Source organism: Barbus barbus (genome assembly GCF_936440315.1).
Source record: "Barbus barbus genome assembly, chromosome: 1".
In the NCBI taxonomy this organism is placed as follows: domain Eukaryota; kingdom Metazoa; phylum Chordata; class Actinopteri; order Cypriniformes; family Cyprinidae; genus Barbus; species Barbus barbus.
The window spans coordinates 12113506-12125161 of NC_136729.1; the positions used below are offsets into that span (position 1 = coordinate 12113506).

The 11656-nt window shown below is 36.2% G+C and overlaps 1 protein-coding gene across 1 annotated transcript; it reads left to right on the forward strand.

Moving 5' to 3' along the window:
* The first annotated feature begins 1825 nt into the window (after positions 1–1825).
* On the forward strand, positions 1826–11429 carry tkfc (triokinase/FMN cyclase). The gene is made up of 16 exons (XM_079404801.1): positions 1826–1880; positions 2050–2239; positions 3318–3610; positions 3703–3781; positions 3909–3998; positions 4503–4537; positions 4638–4722; positions 4808–4897; positions 5016–5132; positions 5366–5482; positions 8638–8775; positions 8901–9007; positions 9145–9248; positions 9372–9405; positions 10254–10346; positions 10438–11429. Exons 1-16 carry the CDS (start codon positions 1875–1877, stop codon positions 10588–10590), a joined length of 1731 nt encoding a protein of 576 aa, XP_079260927.1. The 5' UTR covers positions 1826–1874; the 3' UTR covers positions 10591–11429.
* Positions 11430–11656: the final 227 nt, after the last annotated feature.

Below are 11656 nucleotides of genomic sequence, written 5' to 3' on the forward strand. Positions count from 1 at the left end.
TGCGTACAGAACTACCACAGGCTCAGCACCCTCCTACTTCCACTCACTATTACGAACCCACATCCCCTCCAGAAGTTTGAGATCTGCTAGTGAGCGACGCCTTGTGGTACCATCACAGAGAGGCTCAAAATCACTCTCCAGAACATTCTCGTTCACCATTCCTGGCTGGTGGAATAATCTTCCCACCCCTATCCGGAACGCCGGATCCCTGGCAATATTCAAGCAATAACTGAAAACTCATCTCTTTCGGCAGTACTTGACTTCAACCTAAACTCAAAAAAAACAAAAAAACTTTCCCTCTCTTTCTCTCCGCTTACTAGCTTGTACTTATTTGAACAATGACTGAGACTTGGTGTTAAGAGCACTTCCTCTGTCTGATTGCCTCTTCAAGATTAATCGCTTTTTGTATTCCCCAATTGTAAGTCGCTTTGGATAAAAGCATCTGCCAAATGACTAAATGTAAATTCCTTGATTTGTGTTGAGCGCTACATAGCCGTGGTTCATCCAGTGATCTACCGCAATCAAGCCACAGTGAAGCACAGGTATATTGGTGCTGGTTTGGTCTGGCTGCTGACTTTGTCTTATGGAGGACTTGCAGTTTCTGTCTATACACGACACGCGAGTGACATCTACATTTTGTCTCTAGCAATCAGCCTGTTGATGATCACAGCTTGTAGTCTAGGAGTGCTTAAGGTCCTGTTGAGACCAAGTCCTGGTGAAACACAGAAGGAAGGGAAGTACCATCAGAAAAAAAGGGCACTTCTAATCATCACTGGCTTTCTAGTTTGCATATCTGTTCCATATGGCTTTGATTTGTTGCTTTTCAGTATTAAGAATAATATTACTATTAATGCTTACTGTGTACTGCTGGGCATTAATATATGGTTATTACAGCAATGTAGTGTAATACAGCCTCTCCTCTATCTGTCCAAGCATGGTAAATTTTCATGCATCAAAACGGTTCTTATTAAAACAACACAAAATGTTGAAGCCACATCCTTGTAGAAAGCGCAGTGGCTCTCAGATGCAAGGTCAATTCTGGGTCGGGTTTTGTAACCATGGTCTCTCCCAATCATTTTCCTATCAAGGTTGCTTTAACACTATTGTTAAAAATTGAAGAAGAAAAAAAACGAACAGCAGGAATTTCTACACTCTTAAAAATAAAGGTGCTTCATGATGCCATAGAAGAACCGTTTTGTCTAAATGGTTCCATAAAGAACCTTAAACATCTAAAGAAACTTTCTGTTTCACAAAAGGTTATTTGTGGTGAAAGGTTCTTCAGATTAAAAAAAGGAAAGAAAGAGATGGTTTTTTAAAGAACCTTTGACTGAATGGTTCTTTGTGGAACCAAAAATGGTTCTTTTATGGCATCGTTTGAAGAACCTTTTGAAGCACCTTTATTTTTAAGATTGTATATTTATTTTATTTAATTGTATTAGAATTAAATTGCATTTAAGTCTGGAATTAATAAATATACACATTAAGATGCATAAACATCAAAATGCATCAATCCTGTTGTTTCCAACTAAGTCAAGCTTTAAAATATTTGGAAATAAATGATTTGTCAATCCCGGTTTTGTTAGGTGATGGACATAATCAATCAAGAATATATTGCGAATTAGTTGTTTATTTAAAGGAAACAGGATTGATCAATAGGATATAGGATACCGGTTTCTCTTGGTTTTTTATTTTTTTGAATAAGTAGGTTTTTGTTTCTAAACTTCCTATTCATTGTGCGCTTCACACTCCTTTCCAGTAGGTGGCGGGAATGCACCTTTTAAGTTGGTTTGCCAACCGCCATTAAATCCTAAAAGAAGAAGAAGAAGAAGAGCCTTGTTTGCGGAAGTGATCAAAGCCAAAGGACGAAGGTTATTATGGAGGTAGGCTATGTAGCGGTTTCTCCTGCAGGAATCTTTCAGCGTGTTGACTGCGAAGAGCACATATTCTGCGGTTTTGTCTCTGTGATGATTTTAAAACGGTGTGTAACTGCTGAACAGTGACATATAAGCAAAGGTTTGAAATGTATTATTTTTTACATGGTCGGAGCAGGTGCGGAGGAAATTATTGAACTCGATTGACAAGTGTGTGGATGAGGCTTTGGAGGGTCTCGTCAGGAGTAACGGGGGTCTGGCGCTGCTCCGGGGGCACAGAGTTGTGCTGCGGTCGGATATGGAGAGCATTAAGGGAAAGGTAGCGCTCCTGTCCGGAGGAGGATCTGGCCATGAACCGGCGCATGCAGGTAATGCGTGATACACCAGCCCCTCCCTCTGCTGGCTCTGTCTCATATGCACAGTGAGCCCTCTCAAGTGCACGTGAAGTGTCCATCTGGAAAAGGGCCACTTTCAAATGATCTACATTTTTACACATAAAATATGTGGATCAGTATACGGTGTTGGCTAAAATGATTAGCGCACTAGTATTTTCACCAGCCCAATTTTTTTTAAACCGTTACTTCTCTCTTTTGCTGTAGTGTGTTAGTCGGAAATATCAGTTTACATTTCCAAGCATTCATTTTGCCATTAATTGTAATAATCCAGTGAGATTTTTGTTTGCACAACAGCCAGTGGTCCACACAGGGATCTGATCTGATCATTATCCAGTCTGTCTGGAATGATATGAAGAAACAGAACAAACTGAGACAGACTCAATCCAGAAGAAATGTGGCGACGTCATGCTTCAAGATGCTTCAAGAGACCTTTCTGCAAAGCTACAGTACTGTTAAAAGTTTTAAGCACTTGTGTAAAAATGCTGTAAAATAAGGATGCTGTCAAAAATAATGTCATAAATAGATTTTCTTTATCAATTAACTTAAATCAACATTTTGGTGTGACCATCCTTTGTGTAAAAAGCAGCTTTTGCCCATGGTTCACTTGTGTATAGTTTTTCAGGTAGCGTTGCAGGTAAGACTCTTGAAGCATCTTAGAGACGTCGCCACAGTTCTTCTGGATTGAGGCTGTCTCAGTTTGTTCTGTTTCTTCATGTCATTCCAGACAGACAGGATGATGATCAGATAAGAGCACTGGCTGTTGCGCAAACACAAATTTCACTGGATTATTACAATTAATGGAAAAATGAATGTTTGGAAATGTAAACTGATATTTCCTACTGACACACTACAGCAAAAGATAGAAATAACTGATTTAAAACTATTTTTTAGCTGGTGAAAATTCTAGTGTTCTAATAATTTTGGCCACCACTGAACAGTTTTAACAGTTAATGCATTCCCTGGGAACTGAACCCATGACCTTGGTGTTGCTAGCACCATGCTCGGCTATTTCGAGCTAATATGACGTTTAATGAATCTCACTCTCGTTCAGGTTATATTGGCGTGGGAATGCTGTCTGGGGCTGTGGCGGGAGCAGTATTTGCATCTCCTCCTCCAGGCAGTGTGCTGGCTGCTATTCTGTCTCTGTGGAAGGGAGGCGCTTCGGGAGTCCTGCTCATCGTGAAGAACTACACGGGTGACCGCCTAAACTTTGGCATAGCTGTCGAGCAGGCCCGGTCACAGGGCGCTCGGGTGGACATGGTGATTGTGGCTGATGACTGTGCCTTCGCTCAGCCCAGCAAGGCTGGCAGGAGAGGCTTGTGTGGAACAGTGTTCGTTCATAAGGTACCATAATAAGTTTGAGTAGCAACATTAATGAATAGTTATTGTTGATCAAACCATTTTTTTCCTTTAATGAATGGTGGTTTTATTTTTAGATAGCTGGAGCTCTGGCAGAGAAAGGTTGCCCATTGGATGAAATTGTTGCACGGGTGAACGAAGCAACAAAAAATATTGGTGAGAAAGGCCAGCGTAGCACTATCTGGGTTGTTTAGCTTACATGTTGCAGTCCTGCATTAAATTTGTTTTCAGTGTGGAAGTACAGCCACTGTCCTATTTACAAAATGTTTTGGTGTTATAACAGGTACATTGGGTGTTAGTCTATCTCCATGCAGTGTGCCTGGATGCCTTCCATCTTTCCAGCTTCCTCCAGGAGAGATGGAGCTGGGACTGGGTAGGATAGATTTATAACTAAAGTGTAAAAATAACTAATTATTTTATGTAGCAGTAAGTAAGTATACATATATTTTTTTTTTATGTTTTTGAAAAAACTTTCTTATGCTCACTAAGGCTGAATTTATTTGATCAAAAATACAGTACAAACAGTAATATTGTTTCAATTTAATATAACTGTTATCCATTTTTATCCGTTTTAATATTTGAAATCCTGTGATGGCAAAGCTGAATTTTCAGCGGTCATTTCTCCAGTCTTCAGTGTCACATGATCCCCTATATGCTGATTTGGTGCTCAATAAACATTATTATATTTGTGCTGCTTGATATTTTTGTGGAAACCATCAGAATGTTTTGATGAATTTAAAGAACAGAATTTATCTGAACTAGAAATCCAGTGTTATAAATCTCTTTACTGTAAATTTTGATTAATTTAATGCTGAATAAAAGCATTAATATATCATAGTTGTACATTAAAATTTACACTGCGTATTTATTTGTAAAGGGATCCATGGAGAACCAGGTATTAAGAGAACAAAAGTGAGTCTTTTTTTAACGTTCCGATAATCTCTACAATGAAAAGCAATATATGGTCCTTTGAGATTGATGGTTTTGATTTTCTTTTTTTTTTTTTTTACAGGTGGCCTCTGCAGATGAAGTTGTGAAAACTATAATAAGTCACATGACTGATTCTTCGAACAAATCACATCTGTCCCTGAAATCAGGTAAGAGGTGTAACTGGTCAGCACAGGGTTGATTCTGAAGGAGTGTATGTACATAAATGTATTTAAACCTGTATTTATCTAACAGGAGACAAGGTGGTGCTGTGTGTGAATAATCTTGGTGCTCTCTCGTGTTTGGAAATAGCTGTGGTTTCTAAAGCAGCTGTACACTGCCTAGGTGAGTCTCATGTAGCTCAACACATTCTAAATCATATACTAGATTTGCAGCATTCAGCTTTACATACTTTTTTTTGCATGAATAGAATAAATAATGTTTCAGTGTTTGTAATTTTTAGAGGAGCGGGGTGTGCTGGTTGTTAGGGTGATGTCTGGATCATTTATGACATCTCTGGAGATGGCGGGAATGTCTCTTTCTTTAATGAAGGTCGATGAAGAGATGCTCAGATTGTTTGGTGCGTTCTGTTTAAAATCAATTTTACAAGCATACTTACTTTGAGATCGGGAACATTAGTTTATTTTCTAAAAAAAAAGAGAGTAATTTTGACTTATAACTAAAAATTATAAATTATAATATAAAAACATGGACAAAGTTTCACTGCACACTCTCTATTTAAAATACATTTAAAATAAATGAATATGTAGTGAATATATTTGTAGTGAAGTGTCTCTGATTTGTGTTTCTCAGATGCTAAAACCACAGCCCCGGCCTGGCCTAACCTCAGTACAACCTCTGTGAGTGGGAGGAACCTGTTCATGGAACCTGAAGAAAAACTTGCTGCAGCTTCGGATAATTTTACTGAAGGTAGAGAAGAGACAGAGAGACAATCAAAATATACACTGTTCAAATTTTAGACATATGTGCCTCAGTTTATTTGTATTTCCTGTAATGTAATTCAGGATTTAAATATGTATTTTAAACCTTATTATTTCATGAATAATAAAAATCTAATATTTGGAATAAAACAAATTAACATAGTTAAATATTTTAGGACAAATAATATCCCTTTTAAAAGTTTGTGGTTGGTAAGTTTTTTTTTTTTTTTTTTTGGAAGAAGTCTTTTATGCTCACCAAGGCTGCATTTACTTAATCAGAAATACAGCAAAAACGAAAATATTGTGAAATATTATTACGATTTAAAGTAAATAGTTTAACGAGATTTCTATTTGAATATATTTTAAAATGTCATTTATTCCTTAAGCTGAATTAGGATTCTCTGGTGAATAGAAATCTCAAAAGAACAGCATTTAATTAACCTGTTAACCCGCATCGGCCCGCGGGCGGGCCGGAAGGGCGTGGTCGGGCGTGGTCGGACTTTTTATTACCTTTGTTTTAGAACAATATTCAATCAATTATCATTAACTATATATCATTTGAAAGCTAAAACACTCAAGATTAACGATGTGAGCTTGTTTTTGAAATCAATACACCAGAGAGGAAAGGGTTAACAGAAATGCTGAAAGACCGGCCATTTAAAATGAACAAAGCGAACCGCAGTACTCACGTTTGATCGCCAATAGCGCTGGTCAGCTCAGACTATTCCAAGACACACCAGCATACATTTCAAGAGAAGGGTCCACTCTTCAAAATGCATCCACTTTTTAATCCAAAACAACGAAAAAATAGGGGAAAACACGATAGATCCTCCTTTGTTTACATAAGCGATTCGAGTTATAGTTATCGATAGCGTCCATTTTCCAATAAATATCGATTATAATTCGTATTCCAGCTTTGAAACGCCATCTATTTCCAGCAGAATCGTCTCTTCCGAGTAAGAATAGCCCTCCCTCGTCTCTCTCCTTCAATCGCAGGAGCTGTTATAACCCGGGACAGTAAGCGCGTCCGTGAATGGGTCAGCGAGGTGTCAATCCGGACACATCACAATAGGGGTGTTTGAAGCCAGCCAATGCCTCGCCAGCACAGTTTTGATGGATGGAAGTGTTAGCCAACCACAAGGACGTTTAAAGTGATTGACAGTTTGAATAGTTTACGTAAGATTGTTTAGAGAATAGCTCGGCGTATTGTCCGTGTGTTTTCGTGCGCTCTCGGGTTACGCATGAAGCGTACAGATAATGGCGTCGCAGCGCTACACAGACTGGCTATCAGCGAACAGATGTTGTCCAAAGCTCACATCTGAATCTCTCCATCGTGGATCTTCGACTTGAGAAGTGTTTCTGTGGCGTTTGGTGGTGTTTTGGAGGACGTGGGGAGAAAAATGGCTAATTTAGTAGCCGAATACGCGCTGAGATCGCTGGGAAGCGTGGATAGCATTAGCACGTAAGTGTCTCCACCCTCCTCTTGAATGTTTATGTGTCTTTATCATGTATTTGCAGCTTTTGTTTCATGTTAGCTGTTTTAGATTCTAAAAATGACAACGGAGAGGGATAATATGAGGGGATTACATGAGTTTTGTTCGTGTGGGTGGGTGGGTGTGTTTGTTTGTGGGTATGTCCCGGTTATTGTGTGTGTGTGTGCGTGCGCGCGTGTGTGTGTGTGTGTACAAAATGTAAACAGTGTTGCAAGTTTGATTTGTTTTGCTTACACACTTTCTCACTCTTTTTCTCTCACTCTTCCCTGTCTTTTCAGAGGTCTGGTGAATCCAGATGGTCAGAAAAAAAACCATTTTAGTGGCTGCTAGAGCGTCTTCCTCCACTGTAAATACTGTAAATAGTTTTTTTTTTTTTATTATTTAGTAATATTAGTAATAGTAATCTATTACTATATTAGTAAAATAGTAATATTCATAATATTCACCATATAAAATAAATAAAAAATACAAATGTTGTAAAAACAATGTATTTTGCATGTTTTGTGTTTTCACTAGTTCAAAAATGATCAAATCTGTTTTGGTTCACTGTTTTCATTATTGGAATTGTTCAGAATAAAGACTGTTTAGTTATGTTCAAATTCTGAAATAGTTTTGTGTTTTTTTGTGGTTTCATTGGTAGAGCAGTTCTGAATTGATATACATATGTAATATGCAGTGTCTTATGGAGTCTCTAAATAGCATTTTTGAAAGGATTCCTAGACTTTTCTTGAAATAAAATATCCAAATGACTTTTCCAAAGCTTTTCTTGAAATGAAATACCATAAAGATGTACTTTCTGTAAGTCTTTACCTATAAAAAATGTATTATTTCATATTTTATTTCAGGAAATATTTAGGCGTTTTTTTTCAAAAATGCCATTTGTAGACTAACCAAATGACTAAATGAGTCAGCACTACAAATGCTGTTCAGAAATAGTTTTTTATTGTGTGTTTTGGTGGGCAGAGCAGTTCTGAATTGATATACATATATGTATTATGTAGTTTTGACTCATTTGGACATTTGTTTACAAAGTGTCTATTTGGGGTCTCCAAATGGCTTTTTTGAAAGGACGCCTAGATTTTTTTTAAATAAAAGCTTACAGAAACTACATTTTTGGGAGTATCATCCTCAAATTTGAATCAAAACATGGTCAGATGTTCAGCTTTATCTTTATGGTGTTTTCAGGCCTTTGGCATGAAAGTCTCATCCATTTTTCCCTTAGTGAGCTTCATTAAAACATATCGCGAGTCAATTTCATGTATATTTTACCTTGTTTTACTCTATTGCTATACTAATTTTGAGTTATTATGACTCTAGAGTAACAAAGGATCAAGTGTCTAGTTTCAAACAACACCAGATTTTTAAATATAGACCTTAGGGTTCAAGAGCTACAGACATTTTTATTTGGTTATATCGTTTTTTACAAAATGCTCAAAAATAGGGGCGCAGGGTAACAGGTTAAAATGTAAATCTTTTATAACATTATAAATGTCTTTACTGTCACTTCGATTAATGTAATGCTTTCTTGCTGAATAAAATGATTCATTTCTTTAAAAAAAAAATCTTACTGACTTTAAACATTTGAAAGGTAGTGTATATTTTTACTGAAGTACCTGAAGCACTTCATCAACACAGTGGTGTTTCTCCACAGGTTCGCTGTCTTCTGTCATTCGATTAGCTTTGGAGTCCGTGTGCAAGATCCTCCTCCAGCACCAAGAGGAACTCAATGCTTTGGACCGTGCAGCAGGAGATGGAGATTGTGGGAACACGCATGCTCTCGTAGCTAATGGTGAAACATTTCAAACATTCAAACAATGCATATATAATTTAAACCAACTTATTTCTTAATTTTGTGCATATGTATTATGCTTTTAAAAAATGTTTTACTTGCTCTAACAATGTTGCTCACGTTAGCCATTCAGGAGTGGCTCCAGACTAGCAGAATCCCTGGGAACCTTGGCCAGCTTCTAGCAGATCTTGCTCTGCTGGTCCAGGAAAGGATGGGAGGATCATCAGGGGCGGTATGTGAATGTATATCAGATTCAAACACTAGATTCACTAAACCAATGCTTGAGCTGATTAGGTACTCTAAAAATCTGGAAACAAAATTGTTTTTCTCATGAAATGATCAAATGACCCTTAATCTTTTTCTTCACAGTTATACTGCCTCTTTTTGTCTGCGGCTGCTCCTCATCTCAAGCAAAACTGTGATGGTGCAGCTTGGGCAAAGGCATTGTATGCTGGCACAGAGGCCATGAAGAGGTCAGTGACACAAGTATTAGCTGAACACACTGAGTCTGAATTGTTTTCCTTTATACTTTGTTATTCTCAGTATAAAATGTGCCAAACTGTAAACTTTGTAAATATTTCCTTGTTTTCTAACAGGTATGGAGGTGCTGAACCAGGGGATCGGACCATGGTATGATTGAGACATGAATTAATAGTCATATTCTAGTTGTTGTAACTGTTTACACAAACCGATAATCTATATTCTTGAGTTTGTAAATGTAGATTAGCTAACATATGCATGAATTACATTACTGTTTAAAAGTAGGCTGCATTTATTTGATAAAAATACTGTGCAGAAAAATACAAAACGGTAATGTTTTTATTTAATTTATTATTTTTATTTTTTATTTTATTTATTAATTTTTACAATTAAAAAGAACCGTTTTCTATACTAATATATTTTAAAATGGAATTTATTCCTGTGCCACAAAGTTGAATTTTCAGCATCATTACTCCAGTCTTCAGTGTCACATTATTCTTCAGAAATCATTCTAATATCATTCTAATATGCTGATTTAATGTTCATATATATATTTATATATTTTTTATTTTTATTTTTTTTGTGGAAACAGCAGGGTTTTTTCAGGATTCTTTGAGTATAAATTTTAAAAGAACAGCATTAATTTAAACAATATTTTAAAACAAAGTATAAGTCCTTGCTGAATAAAAGTATTAATTTCTTTTAAAAAAAAATCATACTGGCCCCAGACCTTTGAACAGTGGTGTAGTTCCCTGTTTATATTTAATACTATATTTAAGTATTTAATAATGATAAGTTTATTGGATAACTGTTTATATTGATCAATGCTTCTGTTTATTTAATGAATATCAATGATTGATCCCTGACACCAATGAAATTCTACTTGAGCTGTGTTTTTTAAATAATTAACCTGCATGTTTTATCCTTGTACCATCATTATATCAAGCCTTTGATACTTGCAATTATTAATAAAACTGACCCTGTGTGTTATCTTTTAGCTTGATGCCCTGTGCCCTGCTGTGGAAGAGCTGATGAAGCTTTCCACAGCGCCTCCTGATGGTCACATAGCTATACTACAATCAGCAGTGCAGGTATGGACTACCACTTTAGCCATGTTTAGCTTTCCTGTGTTCTCATAATTTCTTGCATCTATAATATTGCCCTCTTGCTTATCTGTAACAGAAAGCAGATTTGGGAGCAGAGTCTACCCGCAATCTCACTGCAAGGGCTGGACGTGCCAGCTACATTGCATCTCAACATTTGACCCTGCCTGACCCTGGTGCCGTAGCAGTGGCTGCCATTCTGAAGGCCATTCTCAATGCTTTGAAGGCCTAGAGGAAGAGAAGCTCACCAACAGTTTCTTAAAGGGATAGTTCACCCAAAAATCAAAAGGACATTTTTTTAATATTACTCTGAATTCATCTGAAAGAAGAATTAATAATTGCATTTTGGGTGAACTATTAAATCAAAAGGCTGTAAACAAAACAGGTGTTTGCTAACATTTGATTATAGAAGATCTTCAAAATGATGTGTGTGATTTTAAAATACACCTCCTGTTAAATGTGATGTTAATAGGATGACATCTTTAAAGCAGTGTAAAACTGTTTCTCAGCATTCAACTGTGTTTGGCCCACATAGAAGCAATGGCTCAATCAATTGTGTGATTTTGGTCGAAGAAACCTTTTTATAACAGTCACCATTTTTGCATTGCAGTTAGGTGCCACTCATTTAGCAGAATTTACACTTTTTTTTTTTTTTTTTTTTAGCTTCAATGCTGGAAATACTGAATAATTAATCAATGTACTGCCATTAAAGAAACAATGAAAAGATGAATGACTAAACCAACCAGTGTTAAAATGAGAGCTTTGTAGCTGAATTGTATTTGTTTACTACTGCAAACGATTATCATCATTTAAAACATGTAATTTACATTTTTTTTATATATAAATAAGGTTTGAATGCAAAAGGAGCATTATTAAAAGTCAATTTAACACTAGTAAACGTGTTTTAACATCTAATTTTAAATGCAAATTAGTTGTAAAATTAATGAATGTGACTAATAAAAACTGATAAATAAATTAAACATTTGCTACATTTTAATCTGTGGTGACATCATTTTGAATAATCAAATGTTAAAGGGATAGTTCCCTCAAATTAAAAATCTGTCATCATTTACTTACCCTCATTTCATTTTATACCTGTATGACTTACTTTGTTAGCTTTTGTTACCATTGACTTCCATTTTTCTCATTTCTCAAAATATTTATTTTAGTAAATGTCAAAATTTAGATTTTTGGGTAAACTATCCTTTTTATGTGTTATGATAATGCGTATGTTTTTCCTATATGTTAAGGATTACATGCTCATAATACTCCCACCCGCATGTCCTTACATATCTACA